This window comes from Centruroides vittatus, unplaced genomic scaffold, assembly GCF_030686945.1.
Source record: "Centruroides vittatus isolate TY-2023 unplaced genomic scaffold, ASM3068694v2 scaffold_1209, whole genome shotgun sequence".
NCBI lineage: Eukaryota > Metazoa > Arthropoda > Arachnida > Scorpiones > Buthidae > Centruroides > Centruroides vittatus.
The window spans coordinates 1,130,246-1,155,297 of NW_027122673.1; the positions used below are offsets into that span (position 1 = coordinate 1,130,246).

A 25,052-nucleotide genomic window follows, 5' to 3' on the forward strand; every position below is an offset into this window, starting at 1 on the left:
TGGATGTTTTTGTTCGATAATAAAGACTTAACCGAATGGTCGAACACATCGGAAAGTAAAATAACGTTACGCGCAAAGTAAGGCTGCGACTCCACTAGCCGTAAAAGGGCCGTAAAACCCCTCACCGTAAAAGCTTTTAATCACGTGACCATGATATTTTACGCCTGAGCAGGTCGTAAAACCAACGTAAAAGCGAGTTGAACACTGCTCAACTCGCTTTTACGTTGGTTTTACGACCTGCTCAGGCGTAAAAGCTTTTACGGTGAGGGGTTTTACGGCCCTTTTACGGCTAGTGGAGTCGCGGCCTAACTTCTTTTTTGTTAATCTATCCGAACGTATTCCGAAGTTTCGGAATTCTCCAAGATCACAGTTTTGGAAATCCCTAAAGATATAACTCGTTGTTTGCTGTCAAGCACCTTGATACAAAAGTTTTTGTATAATATATCAGTGTCGGGAGGCAAAGTTATAAAATGTTCCAAACATCGAAATTTCAAAAAAGGAACGTTAATTAAAATTAAAAATATATCTATAAATTATTAAGATATTTTCCTTTTTTTTTTTTTTTTTTCATCTTCTGAAAAATAATTCAGGATAACAACGTAATTATATATTTACATTGCATCTCAAAAGTTATTGATGTCTCTCGAAAGCGATGGAGGGAATTCATGAAAATACTAATTAAGTCATCATGGATTTTCTTCTGGAGAGGAAGATGCCGGATGAGGTACGGCCTTCACGTGACGAATGGTCGGCTCGTCGATCTGCTGAGTGTATTTCGGGCCAAACATTCCCGTCGAAGGATGAAGACGCATTTTTTCGGGATCTGTAGATGCATCACTTTTTAATAAGAAGAAAAGGCTGAAATTGAGTTGTGGAATATCATATAGAGTTGCCAAGAAGAGCATCATAAATGTTAGGCCAATGAGTAAAAATCCTGTAAGTAAATAAAATTATTATATTTATTTTTTAAATATTAATTTAAAAGTATAATAATATGAAAATGTATAATCTATTAGTTTTAACTACGTTAAGATATGATTTATTTTAATTATACTACAGAAGAATGTGGTGTAACATCAACTTTAAAAATTCTTTTTATAATAATAAACTGTATTTTTATCATAGTAATTGTTATAAAATGCTCCAGAAAGCTGATCAAAAATCAGTAGCGTAGCAAACATAACTGGCACCCGGGGCAAGACACTTTATTGGCACCCCCTCCCCTTCCAGAAATACATATAGTTTGTCTTGGAGACCATTTGGGCACCCCTCTGCAAGTGGCTCCCGGGGCATGATACACCCCCTTGCCCCCTCTCGCTACGCCACTGTCAAAAATTTCATTATTAGAAGCAAGAGTAAATCTCACAAAGAGGTTACACTGAATATTAGTGCATTTAGCATGTATTAAGTAAGTGTGTATTGTTACAAAACTGCATCAATGTTCCACTGATTAAATTTATTCATAAGTTCTATATTAATTTTAAATACAGTATTGATATATAAACATCTCAAAGCCTGATATTTTATAATGTAACCAAATGATTGCCAGATTTAAATAGGGCTAATTTACTGCGACTACTAAAAATTAAATACCGAATAACTTTACTCAGTATTTGATTATTAATAGTGGCAGTAAAGTAGTTCCTATTTAAATCTGGCAATTGTTTGGTTACAGTATTGAATTTTTAATCTAAATATCGCCATGTTTTGTACAGAATTTTTTCGATTAATCGCATTCAATTTATGGAAATACACAATAACCTGACCTGAAAGTGATCAAAGACGTTCGTTGTTCCAATAAACATACCTGCTATAATAAGTACAAAAGGTTTCTGCAAGTTATTATATAGTACTGTATGTAACTAAACATAAATTACAGTCAATCCTTTATATCTGCAGATTCCACACCGTGGATTTAATCAATTGTGGATCAAAAATATTCAAAAACAAATTCCAGAAAGTTCAACTTTAGTTTGCTTGTATTTTAAATATTTTGCATATCCCAATCCTCATATAATTAAACAAAAGCAATCTATAAGTGTTGAAAAACACAAGAAAATATATTATGTTATTGCTGATATATACTAGTTATGCTTACGATGGTTGCATCTGCACTGAACCTGTACAAACTTTCTAGTCATTATTCCGTAAACAATATAGTATATCAACTATTTACGTTGTATTAGATACTAAAATGATTTAAATTTAATTTTATTTATGTATTTATGTTTATCCGTAATCTTGTTAACAATTTTCAAATTTTGATTCAAGTGTACTGTATATGATTGGATTGAATTTTAACACATGGCATTAAGATACGTGGCTATGGGAAAGATCTAGATTTTTCCCATTGTAAGTGGTGAGGGAATTATCGTTTAAACCAAGCAATTCATGTTAGAGTATGAATTTGAATTCACATCCCTTAGTGCATTTGGACAATCCAGCGCAAGCGATCTGACTGATCGTATATTCATTCAATTGGTTATTCGGCTGAATAGATATGTTATTAATGTGTTGGACGTTGTTTATTAACAGATTAATCGCTCAATTATTACAACAGTACAACATAAAATCGGTCTGATATAATTCGGCACTCATTTGGCTTTAACATATAACTATCGGGTTTGGATGTCAGATGTGAATAGGATACAAGTTATATTATTCATAGATTAACAAGATGTATACCAATTAGATCATGGGTTTGAATTCAAGTTTAGGCTGAGCTTCTGTGCTTTTTATATATAATTAGGAATTGTTTTTGGAGGTTATCATTGTTGACACATGTTCCTAAATTAAAATACTACAAATGTTAATTTACAGTAGACCCCCTATAACACGGTAGATAAGTTCCGTGTTATACGAATCCGTGTTGTACGAGTCACTTAAATACATAAGCCAATCATAGCCCGCACATGGGCTGTGATTGGCTCATGTATTTAAGTGACTCGTACAACACGGATTCTATAACACGGAACTTATATACCATGTTATAGGGGGTCTACTGTATATTCTAAAAGGCATTTATTAATGAACCAAATCAGCTATTGGATTATATGTAAGTGTATAAATTTAAGTAAACATTAAATTATTATACACTAAAGATAGACCAATTTGCCATTTATTGTAAAATTTAATGAGTATAATTAATTTTAATTAAATTAAATAATTTTAACTAGAAAAAAAGAACAACCTGGAGTGGGATTTAAACCTGCAATTCTTGCAGGTCGGGCAGATAAAAGTCTTCATTTGAATTGATTTATAAATTCGTATTTGTTCGTTCTTTATTCGTAACTAGACGCAACCTACCTGTTGTACAAACTTTGTACAATGGTCTATAATCTTGATGCGAACTATCGCCGGGTATTAAGTCACCCAATCCAATAGTAGTTAGAGATATAAAACAATAATAAAGTGAATCCAGATAATCCCAGTCTGGTTCCAAATATGCAAAGATACCAGCAGGTATGAAGAAAAATAATACTAAAACTAATACCTGAAAAAAAAGACAAAAAAACATAAAGTCATCATTAATATAGAAATAAATGATTATTATTATCAATAATTAATTTAAACAAAATTAGACTTACTCCGACAACGGATAAATGAAGAATTCTGATATGAAATGCTTGATAAAGATGACCGAGTCGAGAATTCAAAAATTGAAGGCAGAGAGTGGTTGGGATCATTAGCCTTTCTACGTATGCTGTCAGTAATATTAGCGTAATTGGTATGCCGATAAGAGCATAGACGATGCAGAAGACACGTCCTCCTTCTGATAGAGGTGTGACATGACCGTATCCTAAAACATTTACAAATGAATTGTGAATCATGTTTCATAAAATATCATTAAATTTCATTGAATGTTTGGATTTAAAGTATCTAAAATTATTTATTTTTGTGTTTTTTCCTCACGACTAGGTGTATTAATGGACACAAGACATTCTTACATCATCTTTATTTCTGAATCTTCTATAGGCCGATACACGTTTCGGGCAAAGGCCCCTCATAAAGCCATACATAAAGTAGATAATATTCAGTATGCAATATTGTATTTGGAATTCAAAAATTAAGAAAGAAGACTGAACGGCCGAGCAGTTAAGGCGGCAGGCTACTGTTTTGACAGCCCAGGATCAAATCTGGATGGGCGTAAAACTCCAGGAATTTTTTTGTGAGTGGTCTGTTCAGATATGTTGGGTCTATTTCCTTATCATCCAGATCCCCTATTATGGGTCCTGCCAAACCCATGATGGCTTGTTGTTTGTTTTATGTATTATATTTGTTATAATGCATTATTTTACAGTTTCATTCAGTCTTTTGTATTTTCTATAACTGTTCAGTCAAGTAACATAGTAGTTATACCATTAATTACATGGATATTGCGTAAAGACTGATGGTTAAAAATTAATTTTAAATCGATAAAAATGTTATATAAAATCCATAATTACCTATAGTTGTGATTACAGTGCTTGAGAAAAACAAAGACTGTCCAAAACTCCAGTTTGGTTCCATCGTAGCGTTATTAACTGCAGATACACCTCGATTATTAGCATTAATTACATTCACTATGAGATATTCCAGCTCTTCATCTGAAAGAGATTTGGTTTAATATAATTATTTGAATATTTTATTTTTAGTTATATACGGATACTTGCAATTATCGGCATATTATTTGTATAGTATTTATGAATATATTGATTGTAACAACTATTTTATTAATTTATTGCTATATACTAATAAAAATTATTTTCTGGACAAGCATTTTAAGTCTATAAATCCATCTTTGAGGAATACAATAAAAGTAAAACAATCTAAGTTGGATATTCACAGTCTGATCGGTCAGATAGACCAGTGTTCCGCAACCTTTTTCTACTTGTGGCACCCCCGTGACTCAACACGGCGCACCAAAATGTTATTACCCTAAAATACATATGAAATGATACTGTTAATAGAATTACGTAATGCCACTAACATTATTATTATTAAAAAGACATCAACACCTGTGAACAAATTTATTTTACATTTAATTTCTTAGAATATATAAAAATGCGTGACTTGTAGTAAAGAATAAACAAACGTCATCTTATTTCATCAGTTCTGCAGCAAAGAATGAAATACAAGCATAAGAAACACAGCAACTGTGAAAAAACATATAAATAAAACTTCACGATTAATACAATATGTAAACGTTCACGTCACACCTTTCACCTCGTGACAGCACACCGGTTGCGGAACACCGAGATAGACGAGTGGAACACAGATCGGTTAGGGTATGGACATCAGTTAGGCTTATTTTTAACTAAAATTCTCGTCCAAAAATGGTTCAAGGTCCAAAAATGTTTGCAACCTTTTAATCTAACAAACAGTATCCTGAATATAAATTAGCTCGGATACATTATGTATCATCCTTCGCATCACCGACCCATGATTGGCTTAAAAAAAGATAGCTTGTAGAATGGAGTGAGTTAAAAACAATAGACAGAGAAAGAAAGAAATCTGTAATACTTACATTCAAATCAAACATTACTAGATATTTTCATAAAATATTTAAATCAGATATAAGTATTGCAAGTTTTTTTTTCGTAACAATACATTCCATAACCCGAAAATATTCAGAACTCTTATTGTATTAAAGAATACTTGAAAGTAGTTTGTGTATTTTTTTGAGATCCATTTATTCTGTATAATGGCTTACATGTTGAATATTTCATTACCCACTACATTTGCATTCATTGTTTATGATTGTCAATACATTGAAGTAGAATATTTATATATATATATAAACTCGTAACTTGTTGAAATGATACAAAATATTTATCCTAGAATATATTAATACTTTCCACTACAAATATCGGATTGGTTCGTTATTTTATCGACGTATACACTTTTTTTACGTATTTCACTTTCTTACGAAACAACATTTTTCTTATTATTTAATAATTTACAGTACAGTCAAACCTGTTTTTATGCGCTCTTTTTATGTGCGATTTTTATTTGTGCGATTTTTTTAATGCGAATTTTTAATTTGTGCGGTATAGTTGGCGACTAGTCTCGTGCGATTCGTCATGTCTTACGTTGACTTATTATAGCTAAATAAACTTATTATAGCATAAATGCACTTATTATAGTAATATTATTGCATGAATATGCGAAAAATGAAATAATTTACTTTTTAAGTCAACAAAACACCACCTGGACAAAAATATGTAAAACAGACGATAGACCAGACGATGCAGTCAAGTGCTGACATCTGTTGTCAATAAATTCTATTTCGTACGGTTTTGAGTTATTTTCTATGTGAGACTTTTTTATGCGGTCCCTGTTGACCGCATAAAAAAAATTTTTTTAATTGTGTTGCGAAAACTATTATTTACAGCCATTCGTGAAGTTTCGTGAGATTTTTTTAATGCGGTCCCTATCCCCTGCATAAAAACAGGTTTGTTCTATTTATAATATCGGACTTCACGGAATTCCACAGGGGTTAGTTTTTTTCTTATTCTTAAAATTTTTATTTGGAATAAATTATGCATAACGTGCAAACATAATAAATAATGCATAGTGAATAATAGATGATAGCAACGTAAACAGTTACGAACGTTCTCTTGGACTTTAACGCGATTGACGTCAAATTATCTGTCACAAAGTCACCATTTTAATTAATTATACATTACGCAAGAGAATTCGCTATAAATAGATCTAAAAATTACTTGTTAGATTGTAACTTTTCTCATAAATTCATTTAGAAGAAAACAATTGGTAAAAAAAATGAATAAATGGCTTTTATAAATTTAAAAAAGTCAGAAGTTTGTATATTTGTAAGCATCTGTAAATACAGTAGAGTCCCGAAAACTCAGCCTAATGTGGACCGAAGGGTGGCCGAGTTTGTGAAAATGCCAGGTTATCGGGAATGGGGTTAAAAAAGAATAAGTACGAGTGTTTCCTCAGAAAGTACTTGTATGTATTGTTTGCTTGAGAATACAACAGAGAATAAACTGCCCAAATACCCTTAAACAAAGGAAAAATACGTACTTATGAAGGCATAGAGGCTTTACTACACGAAAATGAAAATTAATGAATTCACAGTCATTCACATCGAGTTACGCAACGGGTGGAATTGACTAACCCTTGCAAAGGCTGCAGGTAGACCGAACAGACTGACACGTGGTGGAGGAGTGGGAGTGTGGCAGAGTTATCTGGACTGCCGGGTTATCAAGTGCCGAGTTTTCGGGACTCTACTGTATTTTAAAAATGAATTCTAAGAATAGTTTTGGGGCACAGTATACAAAGCAACTTAAACAGATTGTCTCTTTCTCTCTCTCTCTCTCCTTACATCATACCTTTCCTCTGTACATCATACTTTTCCTTTAGCAATCAAGTTGTGCCAGTCGTCTATCTTACTCCTTTCGGGGGAATTGAAATAACGCGACTTCTGGGTTCGCATTTGAAGTTTATATACAGTTAATTGGGGCCTCCTGCCCCTAAGTTTCCATATCTGATCTTGTCTTCCATCTATCTAAAAACCAATAAATCGCAATGAAATATTTTGTAAATAAAACAATAAATTTTAATTGTGTATAATTGATAAGATTTCTGTCGTCGAGTGTATTGTCGTCATATAGAAAGGAAAGTGTCGGAAATTATTGATCGAAAGTCTCTTTGTTCACTTGAAAACATCTGTTTCTGACGTTCTAAATGTGTTTAAATTTTACAATTTTTTTAATAGCTTCATTTTATTTTATTCAATTATATATCGTAATATATTATAAGGAGAGACATTACAATTAATGTGTATATATTAGATTTCTGGAAGAAATTTCTATTTAATGTTGGTAGAACTTGTTTAGAAAATTAGATTTAAATTAGTATTTAAATGTAATTTAATATATATTTTTAAATCATTTAACGTATGTTTTGTAATATTGATTTTTACGAAAGTAAAACAGTTCCCGATTTATCTAAATATTAAATATGTTAAGTTTTTTTAAAAGATTTTGTGACTTTTTTGCTAATTAAAGTGATCTAGGTATAGAATTACAGCAGGTTCCCACTTTTACAATTGATAAATTTTAAAATTATGTGAATTACTGTATTTTTTGTTTGCCACAAGGAATAATCTGGATGGAATTTCTGTTTTTGCATAATAAAAGCGAGAAGATTGCCTTATCGAAATGTGGCGAGAGACTTAAAATGACTTTGTATGTAAACTTTGTGTAGAAGAGGTGTATGTAAAACTCTACTCTCGTGTATTGTAAAGCTGTCTTTTGGTATTACGTGATGGTTTTACATTATGCATTAGTGAAAGTAGTGGTAGAAATCTGTCATCATTGAGTTGGAGTATTGTTTCTTCTCTTATCCATATTAGCCAATATCTTAATATTGATAATGTAAATGAGAGAAGGAACACTCCAACTCAACAGGTAAATTAATTCTCATATAAGTTAGACCCTTTTGAAATGTGCAAGATTGCTATAAAGTCTGTAACATGCTGATATCTTATGAAATAAATCAATTCATGTCTAAGTGTTTTAGTGTAGAGCAGTTCAAATAATAACGTTGCCGAAAGTAGGCCACTGAAAGAATTTGAAAAAAACAGTCTATGCTCCCCCTTAAGAGCAACATTCTCAGTAATGGGAATCCTATGTTGAATAACAGCATACTCAAAGAAATTTCCAAGAGGAATAAGACCAATGATAGAACCAAGAATTTCATCAAAGAGGAAAAGTCTTTAGAAAATGATAGAAGTAAGGCACATGCAGATTTTATGTACACTTACGTACAGTAGTGTAGCGAACATAACTGGTGCCCCCTCCCCCCTCCAGAAACACATATAGTTTGTCTCGGAGACCATTTGGGCACCCCTCTGCGAGTGGTGCACGATACACCTCTTTGCACCCCCTCTGCTTACATATTCTTGAAAATCGGTGAACCGTTCTTAAACCAATAAAATATATTCCCGACACTGTTCTGTACATCTACAATTTTTTATATTTATTTTATTTTTAAACATATATATTAATAAATTTCATACGGATGTTAAAATGTTAAATAAATAATGTCTTTTGTTAGCAACTCTTTGATTATTTTAAAATAAAATAAAGAACTTTTTTATCGAAAATGAAATTTCATCTTTGTTACATCAAAAGCTTTTTCGTTCGTATAAAAATTGATTGATAGTTTTTGTTTGCAATTTCGTTCTTTTATACCGAAGAGACTTTCAAAATTATAAAAAAAAAAAAAACAAAATTGTATTTTTCAATTAAAGATTTAAAATATTTATTTTAAAAATAATCCTGGTGTCTTCCGGGAATTGTTTTCATTTGTTTTTTTTTAAGTTATTCCTATTCCTTTTCTAATTTAACTTGTTTCGTATTGGACGAAAATCATCGATTTTTCTACTTTAGCGAAGTAATTTCTGCAGAATGTACTTTTAAAAAATAAATAAAAATTTTGGTAATTTTATTTATATTTTTATTTGGGTAAATATATCACAAATAAAATTAAAACCTCTTTGTTAAATCTGTTTACCAATAAGATAACAAATTATAAAAATAAATATTGAATCGAGTGATGTATAAAATGCCATTTTACATAGGAAGAGTCAATAGCTTTTGATTTCATTCTTCACTACCTTCAAATTTAATTTGTAATCTTTTAATGAATTATTTTTCCAATATATATTTAAATTAGCCTTCTTCTCCTCTTCCTTCTCTCTTTTTTTCTCGGTATTTATCCCGCTTAATTGCAGTATCAGTTGTTTATTTCTGCTGATTTCACCATTTTATCTAATTTAGTGCGTCCATAATGCTCGTAAACAATCGAGCTTGTGTATCTTTGGTCGCCCCTCTTTGTTCTCGTTCCATTGCCAACTTTGCATAGAACTCTCATGACTGTATAGCAAATGACCATATCACATCACCACATAATATCATTTCAGGCGTGACTCTACTGTTTTCCCATTACTGGTGCAATGCCAAGAATCATACAAAGGAGGATCCAAGAATAAATCTTACAGTAATGAGCTAGTGAGAGAATTCGTGTAATAAAATATAAACAATATTTTAAAGAAATAGTGAATTTCTCTTAACAATAAAGAATATTAAGGGATGATTGCCATATCACGTCGTGTAGATTTGCCTCTAGAATCGTATATTTCTGTATTTGACGTTGAATTCAGTTTTGTTACGCCAAGTGACTATTGCAGCATGTTAATTTCTATGGCATGAAATATTTGCTTGTGTTTCTTTGTCGTTAATCAACATTATACTCCATACAATGAAACTTATCTAAATTTTGATTGGTACAGTACATATTTTTGGCCATCCTGCATGCACATGTTACTTAATTGGCTCACAAAAAATAAACAAACGCCGCAAACTTATAGGGTTTGCTTATAAAATTGATCTCTACATCACAAACCCGACTTTTACAGTTAAAATATAGAGTTTGGGATATACTCGCCCTATAAGACGACACCTGGAATATAAGACGACCTCGACTTTTGAGAAGATTTTCCCGGGTTAAAAAGTCGTCTTATACGCCAGAAAATAGGGTATTTGCGACATTACAATTTCAATATAAATATTTACTAACAAAATTGATATTGTAATTGCAATTTCAACTGAAGTAGTGTGAAATAGTTAAAATGAAATGTTATTTTTTTCTCAATAACAATACCATTTTCGGGTATTTCCAACAGTAGATGTTTGATAGTAAATGCAATCAATACATTAAACCTTAAAGTTTCATGGGTAGTCTGATTCCATCTTTCATCTGATTGCCCTATTGCAAGCCTAGTTAAACCATGATGTGAATGAAATCTTTGTGTCCACAGGGTAGACCAAAGGTTTAAATCTAGATAATGAAATTTATGAAGTGAAAATGGTGTCAGCCCAACACCAGGGACCGTATTCTGTCACCGTCTCTGGTCTCTCGTCTCTCACAGTCCAGTCGCTGATTGGCTAATCATTTGGATTTTACTAACAAAATTGATCCCCTGTACACAATTACATGTATTTTGTATTTTAAAAAAATGATAAATCAAACTATAAGAAGTAAAAAAATAGAAAAAATAAAACTGAGATATAAAAAATATATAAGTATAGAGCATTACTCACATTCAGGTAATTATAAATGTAATATGATATGTAAAATTAATTACACGGTTACTACAGTTAAAAATAAAAAAAAAACATTATTAATTACACAAGACGGACATTAAATATCTTTGTGCTTTAAGTTATCGATATGTTATGTTAAATTTTAAAGGACGGTTAATTAAAATCTCGAAAATGTCGAACAATTAATTACGGTAGAACAACAACTAATGCCGTATTAACTCGACAATTGATTATATTAAAAACACGACAAATTCTAAACGCTTTGAAAAATGTTTAATTTAAGTAATTAATAACATTTTTAATATAACTCGGCAATTTAGTAAAATTTAATATAATTAACTAGTTTTGATTAATAGTTTAATATAAATTAGATTCTGTAATTATTATTTTTTTTAATCATAAATGTCAACAGTGGATTAAACAATTTTTAAACTTGTAATATTGTTACAGAGATGTAGCTTGAATTTGTGGTGCATGGTCGCAATGTATACGTGTGGAGTCTATGGATTCACACGACATTCGGCTTTACCGTGTCGCCGGCGCGGGGGACAGACACCACATATATATAACAGACATTACCCCTGCCGCTCGTTGACAGGTAAATACACACAACATAATGGATAAATAGCTATTCGGTCGTCGTTAATGTTACCGACAAGTTTACAATTCTTCACATATAAAGTTACATTAAAAGGAATGACGTATAAAAAGAAATTTATTAATGATCTTACATTTGAAGAATAGTATAAACAAACTAACTAAAATATTCAGAATGTATAGTGAAATACCAGCAGAAATAAAAAAGAAACTATATAATATAACAGCCATAATAATTTCTATGGAGGTGAAGCAAGTAATATTGAAATTTGTTCGGTAAGAAAAATTCCTGTATAATCTACATTCGAATAATTTAAAAGTTCTTTAGTAATCATAAATGAAAACAATCTAAGAAGTTTCTATTACTTTTAAAATGTATATATCTTTTAATAATAAATTTTGAATTTGCGGTTGTCATTAGAGTAACTTATGTTATAAATATTAATTTATAATTCTAATATTTAGATTATTTCAGAAATATATGAAAGTCTGCAGGTTTGTTTCTTACAATATGCAAACACACATTTGCAACGTTATCGTTTTTAGATTACGGCAACAAAAAATTACACGAGACTCCGAGTGAAAAGCTATAAATAAACCGATATAATTTTAAATACAGTATTTCAAAAATGTTACTATGTTGAATTCCATTTTTAAATTCTAATGCATGTTTAATATCATCCTGTGGGGAAGTACTCGATCTTTAGAGTATTCCCCGTGCGGGAACAAAACAAAAAGAAACTTCAAAGAAATAAATCACACACTCTGTGACTCCAATGCAAGGAACTTAAAGTTTATTTTAGTCCTTCCGATCACTACTCTGTCCCTTCGCTATAACAGACACTAAAACAAAAGAAACAACACACACAAAAAAACAATCTCGCGACTCTATCATCTACATGTCCTCTCTCCATTCTTTCTTCCAAAAAAAGTCCCCTCCTTTCTTTACCCTGCGGCCCACCCAAGGATCATGCAATAGAACACGTGATCTTTGGACCACGTATCTCCCCTCCTCCCATTAACTTTTACAACAGGAAGCTTTTACGCTATGAGGGCCTATCCCTCCTTTACGCCGTGAACCACCCAAGGGGTTGGTTACGAGCCGGTTAGGTAACAGAACACGTGGTCTTCAGACCACAATCCTTAGACATTTTTCTTTTGAAATATGGCGGCCCGTCTCTGAAACAGTGGGGATGCACGTTCTAACCTAACCTATTCTAATAATTTGGTTGGCAGTAATTATGGTAATTTATTAGAATAGGTTAGGTTAGGTTAGAACGTGTGTCCTCGCTGTTTGAGACGAGCCGCCACGTTCGCTACCATAGGTAACATTAACCTACTTTTGTATTCTGGCTTATTGGAATAGTTAGAACAACCATTGTACTTAGATGGATAGCAATTGCAGACAGCTAAGACAAAATGTTGTTTACTTTCCAACACACGACTTTTTCCCAGAAGTCCATTTGCAGTGAATAACATCCATTGTGTACGTTTTAACAGTATGCACTCGATGAATAAAACAACAGTTTTCTAACATTTGCAATATTAATAGTAGCATAAGACGTACCTTTTCATTGATAATTATTTATAATTTAATATTCTATTAGGAAAGATCATAACACTTTTACTCTTTTTGCACTCGAACATACGCTTTCCCTGCCTCTCCCTTTTAAATTGTAAATGTTTTTGAAACAAAGTAGTTTTCCTGTATTTCTCCTGTTGTCGGCGTTTACTTCTATCAAACATTCTTTTGTAATTTGAAAAGTTTTAAATTTCATTTTGATTGAATTTGACAGAATTGTGTTGTAATTGATCGAAACAGTTTCAGAATTCCGATTTGAATTGCATTTCTTGTAGCAGAAACATTTAGAAATCTGCGGCACTTTGGACTAAACCTTAAACAGTTCGAATAGGATATATATTTGAGGAGTTTCCTTAATAACTTTTCAGAATTATAAAATTATAACCTTTGTTTTATACAAAGAAACAAACTAAATAAATTTAGTTACAGAAACTTTACAGAGAATAATTTATTGGAGTGACAACTAAGAGCAGTCTCATGTACTATAAATGAAGCTACAGTTAAGCCCTTAAATAACTTATTAAAGTTCACTAAACACAACTAACTGTAACCCAAAGCAAGATTATAATCTGGTAAACGACAAACAATGAATGCTTTATGAAACTATTCTATAGTTGAAATAATATTAAATAGTACAGCATTAATGAATCACTATGGAAACAATGATAAACAAAATGGAATTATATCGTTAAAGATTGATTTTTAACTTTAAAATAGATTTTAAATAATTTTTAATAATAAAAGTTTTGCTATGTAAAATGATTTAATACCCGTTAAAATACAATCAGTCTCTTATACTGAGATATACAAGAAATTATGGGATAGAAATTGAGATATCTCGCATTCAGATTATGCTGAGATCTTCAACAACAACTATAGCATTCTATTTGGTTTGTCATTTCAATTATTATTTTATATAAAACACAATTGTCTTTATATACTGTAATTCGTTAATGTACAGTTCTCTATATCTATTTTTGGATTATAAAAAGTTATATATATTTACAATTTTATCTAAATAATATTAATTAAATTTGTGTAGCTTATAAAACTCGAAATAAAATTGATATTATTGAGTTTGTTACACGTTCCACAGCAACTTTTGACATTGTCTCCACTTTCGAGTTATTTATCTGTCTGGTCAATTTTGGCTCCTAGCCAGAGGTCTAATGTCAAGAACTTGGCTACAGACACACTTACCCACAATATCTACGACCTTGACTTGGATATTTAATTTTCTCCTTCCTGTATTTGTAGAGAAATTCTAATTACGATAAAATTTCAATAGAAATCTGAATGAAGTGTTATCCGCGAGAAGATACGAATAGATTTAAGAATTGATTTAATATCAGAAAACGGATTTTGGATAGGGTTGCATTTTCTGTAGTATTTTTAGAATTTTGGATGATGAATGAGTTATAACAATTACCATATCTATATTTTCTTTCTATTCTCGAGAAGAAACTTGGCAAAGTTTGCAACCTAACAGCTAGTCGTTGCTGGACACAATAGTTTTATTGGATTCACTGGTAGACTGGCATAATATGCCAACAAGTGATGACGTTAAATTGCAAGATGCTGTTGTCTTATCTTTTCCCAGAGTCGGGTGTAGCGTTACCACCCGTCCGGTTTTCACCCGGACAGTCCGGGAATTGACTCACTGTCCGGGTGAACTATTAATTTTGTCTGGGAATTTCATAGAAATTGTGAAATTATGATAAAACAAAGTTCTTGCAAATATTGTTATAAATTTACACCATTTGAACAACGAAAGACCTCACACTCACCGAAACTCATCTGCCATTCCGCCATGTTACTCTGTTTATGCTGTTTATAAATTCAGGAATACATTTTTATAAATATTACAAAAAGTCATTGCACATTAGCAAGGAGTGTTTTATTTTTTGCATCTAAATTGGACAATTGTAACTTATTAACTGTCAGTTAGACTTCGCTATATTGATTATATACATTTATTATATAAAGCCAAATTCTTGTCTCTGGATAAGATCTTGTGTTGGAGTACTTAACATAAGAGTTATGGATTCAAGACTTTGTTATTAAGATATACAGAGCAATTATCTGTTAATTATCTTACTAATCGCACTAATTTTGATTAACTGTTAAAATAATTAATAGATGACGACTCTGTCTATTTTTGTAAGATATTCTCACAGTTAATTTCTTGATAGCCTGGTAAATAGTCGTGCAATTGTTTATAGTTTAGTTTATTACACAATGTTTTCCACTCTTAATTTAATTTATTATGCTTCTAAACTCAACATTGTTTGCTTTATTTAGTTAATTGGATTTTGTTAATGTTGATTGTATAAAGAAAATTGACAAAATAAAGACAACACATATATTACTGTACATATATCTTATTACTTTCATGTATAAAATCAATATGTTTGTGTATTTTTAGGTATTTTCTTCTTGTTAGCTATAACATTTAAAATTTATTGTTTAATTCAATCCATAAAAAATTCAAATATTTCGAATAATACCGTAAAATAAATAATGTAATATTATATTATTTATTTCAGAATACACAATTATATTATATTTTATCTAATAATGTAATACAATGAATTCTTGTATAATGTGCTCCCTGTAACATGAATTTATATAACAAGACAAAAAAATTGTAACTAGTACCAGTGCCGTAACTAGGGCGGTGCCCAGGCACAGGGCATAGACCTTGGCGAGGTGCAGAAATGTCCTGGACCAAGTTTTGGGGCATAGTTTCAGATGCTTACACCGGGCGCATAAAAGGCTACTTACGGCGCTGACTCTAGTACTCATAAAAAATTCTAATTTTGTCATCCAGGGTTCAATTTCTAGACCTGGGTTTAAATTTGCATAAAATTGTCTGATAATGCCCGTTCGATAATGTATTTTCCTATAAAGCAGAACATATCCTCCGCATTGTACGGGTCTCTACTGTATAATATAATATGTATTATATTATATTTAATTCTTCCAAGACTGCATAATGTTCAAAACACAAAAAACTGCTCAAACACCTTGTAAAGATGCAGCCAAATTTATTAACTTCAAACGTTTTCGGTCGTGTCGAATGACCTTTCTCGAGAAGAACACTGTAAAATTCGAACACTTAGTACAAAAGCATAAACAAATAGGCTTTTTGAGCATTTTTGAACGGCGTTCCGTTGCAGAATTACGTGCGCAATCTTTAGCGATAGCTGATTAATAATGGCGTCCAGGTACGTAGGCAGGAAGCAGACTCGTAGGATTAAAGCCTCCTTCAAATTTTGGTAGAAGTCGACTGCCAATAGCAAATTGATGGCCATAAGGCCTAGACAGTTAAGACGTCAGTCATTAAATTCAAGAAATGATCCCCAAAAGAAAATTCTGGCTATAGGCTTGGTGGTGTCTTTCTCTTTCTGTTACTGTATTGAGTGATAAAGATGAAACTATTATGTTAGAATAAGAAAATACAGTACTGGAATGTCATCTGTCAGTAATATTTCAGAAATAATGAAGTATAACTATGATATATACAGAGGATAGAATGCTTCCTATTATTCCAAATTGCACGCTATGACATATGTACAGTACAAACTTGAAACTTTATCGATCTGTATTCTTTACAAATGCATTTTGAAATTCCTCTTCAGCTGAAAATACAGCTAAAATTATTGCAAAACACTTAATAATTCAATTTAATATAAATAACTTACTGTAAACCTTAAACAACATGTACATATGGGTACATATTACAATATCAAAATAAATAAGACAATGATTTCTAGTGATATATGCCAATAATTAAATATAAATTTCTAAAATGCTGCTATAATTATTCTGTGTAGTATCTATTGATTATTAAGATTAACAGTATGCTATTTATATTAAATTGAATTATTATGTATTTGGAATCATTTTAATTATACCTAATAAGTTTATAGCCACTCTGTAGTTATGCTTAACTGTAAATGATAATGTAGATATTAGAATACAACGTGTAGCAATCTCACAGATTTTATGATAAAAGGACCCAACTGGAAATTAAAAAATCTAAAAATAGCCTTTAGAACTGTGTACAAATCTTGTTTATTTTAGGTTAGAGAACACCATTATTAGATATTAGTGAGGTTGAGGCCAAAGTTTTAAATGCGAAAATGTGTACGTCGGACGTTCGGTGCCACTTTCCCGTAAGCCTAGAAGTTTGACAATGGCGTTTGGAACGTCGAGCACGATTCCACCGACTTTCCAAACCTCATTGCCAAACTTCTAAGCTTACGGGAAAGCAGCACCGAATGTCTGATGTACACATTTCCGCATTTAAAACTTTGGCCTCTTAAAAAACTTATTAATTTTTTCTATTTGATGATAATTGTTATTAAAATTTATACTTATTTACTAATTAAATATATTGTATTTGAATATCTAATATTATTGTATATGTACTGTACTGTGTAGATTTCAAATTATTGCTTTAAATGTAGAAAATTTTGAATTTATTTATAACTATTCTTACTGTTAAAGAAAAGAAAGTACAAGATAACATTTTAATATTCATTAATTCAGATAATTGCATTTAAAATACATAATTTATCATCACAGAATTGATGATGTACTTGTGCGTAAATATAAATCGATTGGTTTAAAAAAGGAAAAAATTGTACAATTCAAAACGTACGGCACCATTGGGATTTGTAGCGTAAGGTTACCGAATTTTCTCTACTATTTTTTAAATGATAAATCTAGAAACAGTCGAGACAGTTTTACTGCTTTCTCGTTTTCTGCTCGCGTTGCAAGCCAATTAAATTTCAACAGAAGGTTGAATAAATTTAAATATATATAAAAGCAGATAAGTAGAACATTAATGGAGAGATAAAGAAATATAAAAGGGAGAACTCGAGCATTAAACCGTGAAAAGAAAGCATTGAGAAATATAAACGAGAAAAAAATGTATTGCGAAGAGTTAAAAAAGAGTAAATTGCAATAAACCAAGCATTGATTGAAAACTGGACAGTATATAAGTATTAACCAACAGTTAAGGGAGAGTGAAAGAAACAAAGAATGACAAATCATACATTGACAAGGGATTAAGAAATATAAAAGTGGACAAAGAAAGGTTCAACAGAGAATTAAATTGTGATAAACCGAGTATCGAATGAAGGTTATAAAGTGTAAAAGCGATGAACAAAGCATCGATGAAGATTAAAAAGTATAAATTGTGAACATGTTGAAAGATAAAAACAGGAAAATAAGAAGTAAAACTGGAAAACAGTATTACTTTTTACTTTATGAGAAATGTGAAGAACCGAAAACAGATTTATTTAGAAAAACAAGTCTGTTGTCACTTTGAAATTTCAAAAATAAATCATTTATATTGTTAGATGTTAAATTTAGAACTATACATTACAAGCTACTAGACTTATTTACTTTATCTAGAAAATATTGATCTGTTTTTATAATATAAGGATTATTTATATTGTAACTGACAAATAGTTGTCACTTGTTTTTCTTTTGGGAATTCAAATCATCAGTATACATACTTAGCTTCTCCGTCTGCTATTGATCTCTCGTATCGGTGCATAAATCTGTGTATCTAGCAATCTTTCTAATGTAGGTGATCTATAAATTGATTAGAAACAATTGTTTACTACACTCTTTATTAATTACCGATCGATCATTATTATATTAATCGATATATGGATGAATATAAGAATAAACAAAAGTGAGAGAGAGAGAGAGAACAGTAGGGAGGTGGCATATTAAAAAACAAATCTTCAAAAACAGAATATATCAACTGCATTGCTCCTCACTCACCAGAATTGCAGGTTGAAATCTCATTTTAGAATTTGCTAAGGCATTGCTTACCCGTCGGGATTGCAGAATTTGAAGCCAATTTAGCAAATTACAATAATGCAACAAACAGAATTTGATAAATATATTCGAGAAGAGTACATTTAGCTGTAAAAACATACAGAAAAACATGTCTTTTTATCAGATAATAACGTGAATATTTTTCACATTTTTTCGATTTAGCTTATTATATTTATGCCATTAGAAGCTGCGCTTTGTTACAAAATCAGTTCTTACAGATACACTTAAATAATATAACATTTATAAAATTGAAAATGCATTTTAAATGTATTGTTATAAAGTAATTCTTAAGGCGGAGGGGAATTATATTAAAATTTCACAATTTCGAGCGGAGTTACAGTCGATTTTTAAAAATTTATTTGTATTGAAGGATGTATTAGATTTCTCTCTCTTTGGTAAAATTTCATTCACTTTCGTAAATAAATAAATAAATATACCCTTTGAACTACAATAAAATTTTAAGGAAAAATTCCTCTGCTTAGGAAAAAAGCTTTTGTTTTAAATTGTCATCGTTTATTTTACCGAAACGGTTTGAAATGAAATAAAATAAAAACTTTTCTATGACGTAAATCATTTTATATATGGTTGAATATATGGTACTTCAATATGAATATATGGTTGAATATATGGTACTTCAATATGAATATATGGTTGAATATATGGTACTTCAATATGAATATATGGTTGAATATATATATATGGTACTTCACACATATGAATGCGTGAAGTACGTTCTGTATATCATTTGTGGAAAGTACTTTATTATCGGTTACTAAATCATGTATAGTAGACTTGCTTTATAATTTTTTTTGTCTTTATAATACCTTTTTATAAAGGCAAAAACTTTACTGAAAATTGAGTTTAAATTATATTAATTTAATTATACAGGTATTACATAATCTGGACTAAAGGATGATGGCAGCATAACTATTTGATTAAGGTAAAAGCTGTTACAATCCTGTGTTTTTAAGACTTCTTTCCTTAAAATTTCTTGCTTTTAAGGTTGATTTTTACAACTCTTCATTTTTATGAACCGTCAGTTGCTCTTTCTATGATTGCGTGCCTTAAAACACCTCACTTCTTACGGCTGCTCATTTCATAAATCCTCATTTAACTGCTCTTCTATGACATTGTTCGCTTTACAGCAGATCTAAGAGGACAACTACAAGGGCTCAGCAGCGGGGCTTAAGCCCTCCCCATTGACACAAAATAGTTAAAATTTTATTCGTTTGAATTTCAAAATTTTGTTTTTTAAAAACATTTATGATGGAAAATATAGTTTATAAGGAATACAATACAATAGACAACAGTGCAAGACAATTGTATTGCAGTGTTAATAAAAGGTCCTTATTAATTATTCAAATATTTCTAATTTTTGATTTAGCTCCCTTTAGATTTTTCTCTATCCACCACCGATTTGCCTAACAGCATCTTTTGTTGAATCCAATTTATGTTGTAAATATGGGAATTTGTATAATAATAATGTAGTATATTCTTCTACATATTATACATCAGCTCTAGATTTATGATAGGGTTAAATTCCCAGAGGAAGTGTACGTGGAATACAAGTTATAATGTATTCAAATACTTTATACTGGAACGTAATTGAATAATACGGAATTTAACTCATTTGAATGAGTTACATTCCATCCCTAAAATATTTTTATTTTTAAATTATAATATTTTGATGATTAAAGCTTTTTATAAGTGTTTTTAATAGGTTTTTAACATAAATAAACCATTTTAATAAATAGTATGTACTGTAATTGTTTAAAAAGAAACTATTACAATGCAAAGTTATCATCAGGCTGTTTGTTGTTTTAATTTGACAGTGGCAGAAGGATAAATTGCATGGCATTGTAGATATATTTTTCAATATTATGCAATATACAAGGAAATCATTACTACACGGTGCTTTTTTTGGATGTAAGCTATAAAAGCCTTTTCCTTTCATCAAATAATAATAAATTTAAAACTGTGAGGTTCTAAACTATAACTCATAGCTTGATTTTCCAAGCCGTATGTATATTAAGGGCATATCTGGACCAAGTATAGTAGGGATGGCTCTAGAATATTGTCAGATGACCTCCTGGGAAGTCTGAGGATCACAGAGAAAGAAGGTTTGGAGTAGGCTCTTGGAAAACTTTTGAAATATAATAAGTCTACTATAAATATATAATGTACATAATGGACAGGAGTGGGTCAAAATTTTCTGATGAGTGATTCTTAGCCCCATCTAGCTACAGGCATGATGTAAATCTGGTCATGCATAACTACATAGAGGGGTTTATATACAGGTTTGATATAGATGAATAATAATTATAAACTAGTTAAATTTGTTATATAATATAGAGCCAATTAAACCAATTTTTGGTTCCTGTGTAATAAGTTTTTATTAAAATTAATCTGCATTACCCTAAATAGATAAGTTTACAAGTATATAAATACTTCAATGTTTCGACTAATTTAAACTAAAGATCTTTAGGTAATTAGTAGATAATCAATCGTCCTTGACGTGCTTAATATTCTATATAAGGATATAAGGACAAAAGCAAGGTTTAATAGATTGATTCTATAAAATTTGCATATTTTCTGTCGTAGAGAATTCAAAATATAAGCCATATAATTAAGAATAAATCCTTTTGAAATTTAGAAGAGATTTGAAATTTAAACAATAAAAAGGAAATTCTTATTAAATCGGGTATTAAAGTAGATTATTGAGAATTTTATCAGAATTTATCCTTAAAAACATTTAGAAAATTGGTATAGTTTCAATCTAAAAACTTTTTTCTTCTTTTTTTCCTGTATTTAAAGAAAGGGAGAGGCTGCTAAAGGAAATCAAACAATATCCCTTTAAAAAATACCATTTTCATTTTTATTATTATTGTTATTTGTGCTATAAAATGCATCTAAAACAAAGAAAGAATTACATTAAAGATAATTATTCCATAAATTAAATTTATGACCAATATCCATTCTTACAATTTGCACATTAAAAGAAAAAAAAAAAGGGTAATTCATGCAATTCACAGTGGAAATTTCACAATTCTTCTGTTGTTTCTAAGTATTTTAAAGGTTTATCTTTAAAAATTATCATATATATTATCGAATTTATTTGGCATTTTTATCCTTTAATGCTCTGTTTGAGAAGTTCCATCTTTCCAAAAAGAAAACTGATAAGAAATTTAAAGACTTAATAATAAATAAATTTTGAAAATTTCTCAAGATTTATAACTTTGTATAATTTAATTAAATGAAAAAAAAAATTATATAATCCATTTATTAACTTTAAAATAGCCTAAAGCTTAAGCCAAAAATTTTAGATAAAATTTGGCATTGTTAAATATGTATTATGATAATCAAATCATATATTTTTCAAATTTTAGTAATGTTAAATTTGCTTTAGATCTTGCTACATCTTGATAAAAACTTTGGATTAAAAGTATTATTAAATTGAGGTTTTGAGGCATTTCAATATATGGTTAATGTAACCCTTGGTGCCAAGATGGCGGCTCGTCTCTGATGCCAGCAAGGAAACAGTGGGGACTCACGTTCTAACCTAACCTATTCTAATAATTCGGTTGCTAGTAATTACGGTAATTACGGTAAATAAATAAATTTTGAAAATTTCTCAAGATTTATAACTTTGTATAATTTAATTAAATGAAAAAAAAATTATATAATCCATTTATTAACTTTAAAATAGCCTAAAGCTTATGCCAAAAATTTTAGATAAAATTTGGCATTGTTAAATATGTATTATGATAATCAAATCATATATTTTTCAAATTTTAGTAATGTTAAATTTGCTTTAGATCTTGCTACATCTTGATAAAGACTTTGGATTAAAAGTATTATTAAATTGAGGTTTTGAGGCATTTCAATATATGGTTAATGTAACCCTTGGTGCCAAGATGGCGGCTCGTCTCTGATGCCAGCAAGGAAACAGTGGGGACTCACGTTCTAACCTAACCTATTCTAATAATTCGGTTGCTAGTAATTACGGTAATTTATTAGAATAGGTTAGGTTAGGTTAAAACGTGCGTCCCCACTGTTTCCCTTCTTCTATTTGCTGGAATCAGAGACGAGCCGCCATCTTGGCACCAAGGGTTACATTAACCCAATAGATGATATATTCCTTTGAGATGTTTTATTATGGGAGATATTCTTTGATATATCAAATATGATCTTAACTTGCTTTTCTTCAAGTACATTTTCATGAAGAAAATGATTAAATCTAGCAATTTTTATTTAGTTACAGCATAAAAATATATTCACATCTATCAATTTATTCAAAAAAATAAACTACAAAACATCAAAATAAATATTAAAAAAATCAATTCTTAAGCCAGAATTTTCCACTAGAGAAAACCAAATTACAATTTTGTTTTTTCCCTTATTTTCTTCACTTCAAATCAATGTCAAATCAATAGAATTTTACAAGTAAAGAAATAAACTAAAAAAACATTTAAAAATCCAAAAAAATTGCTATTTTTTTTAAATATTTCCTTTTTCTTCTTGCAGTTTTCATAAGGAAGTGAGCCAAAATTTGATTTATAAATCTGTTAGGTTATATCCACTGGAAAATGCCATTATTTGATATTTTTAGTGTGTTTTATTCGCTTATTTTCGAACTCTCTCCGCCGGCATTTTTCTTTATTATTTATTTATTTATGCAGTCGTCCATGCTACTGCAACTATCAACCGTGTGTGTGTGTGTGTATGTAGGAATATATTGTGCGGTCACGTAACCTTTCTATGGGAAATCGAAAATATTCGTTTCGGTTATGATATTTTCTATAATGAAAAATTTATGCCACAAATATAGGGTAGATACATAATGATTCAATGTATCATCTAAAAAATTGTTTCTGCACGTAAAAAAACACTTAAATTGCTGTACTTTGTCACTACAAAACTCCAAAAACACGCACAAGCAATTTAAAATTGTTTGTTCATAACAATAGAAAACATTTTGACATATTAAAATAGCACTTTTTAATTACTTCACATTGCACTTTTTTCAAATACTGTACACAGTCGAACTTCTAATAATTGCCACTTCAACTGCGGCCATTTTTTTTCGGAAACTTTTTTCTGGACAAAAATACATACAAAGTAACCTCCGAACAACGGGCATTCCTTATATTCCCGTCAATGGCCGTTGTTCGGAGGTTTGACTGTATTAAAAATAACGCTTCGACACAATCGAAATTGGCATTTCATGTTGGTTTTCGCCTAAAATAACGCACAAAAAATTGCTTTAAATTATTTTTTAACCAAAAAATCAGCTCAAATTGTAGTATTTTCGTTATTTAATGCAGTTAAAACAATATGCCAACCTTTTAAAGGAATAATACTATTAAAAAAAATCATAGAAATTATGCATTTTGTTACATATAAAAACGCCGGAAAGAGTTGAGGCATCAAACCTCCAACTTAAACCGCGATATTTTCAATTATTTGACACTGGATTTTTTTAAATATAGCTCACAAATTTGTTTTTAATGCAATTAAAAATACCATGCCAGCTTATTTTAACGAGCAATAATTCCAAAAAGTTAGGAAATTTTGTAGGTTTTGATTATATATTTAATGCGCCCCCCCGCTAGGTCCGAATCCCCGCTCGAACCTAATTAGAAAATAATTCTACCATTTAAGATAATTAAAGTTATGCATAGTACGAAGTTTTCTAATGCTTGTTAGACACGCCAACTGACCATAATTTTTATATATTTTTCAGGAACGAGATGTAAATTGGGAAAATTAGCATCATAATATTCTTCAAACACCTCTTTCCTCCTCATCTTACGGTTGTCATACCCATCAGGTACGGATCTAAAAATAGTGACAGCAAAAGTGGATGTGAGTATTCGTGAAAATGATACGCTCGACTGCCT

The 25,052-nt window shown here is 30.4% G+C and overlaps 1 protein-coding gene across 1 annotated transcript in view; it reads right to left on the reverse strand.

Annotated features, from left to right (window-relative positions):
• Positions 1-544: 544 nt before the first annotated feature.
• Positions 545-25,052, reverse strand: part of LOC136986822 (potassium channel subfamily K member 1-like) — a 46,439-nt gene continuing 21,931 nt past the window's right edge. The window contains exons 2-5 of the mRNA XM_067284436.1: positions 4,446-4,586; positions 3,588-3,799; positions 3,307-3,493; positions 545-934 (exon numbers count right to left, since the gene is read on the reverse strand). Coding sequence (XP_067140537.1) covers positions 687-934; positions 3,307-3,493; positions 3,588-3,799; positions 4,446-4,586 — 788 coding nt within the window. The 3' untranslated portion in view covers positions 545-686. The remainder of the gene's footprint in view (positions 935-3,306; positions 3,494-3,587; positions 3,800-4,445; positions 4,587-25,052) is intronic.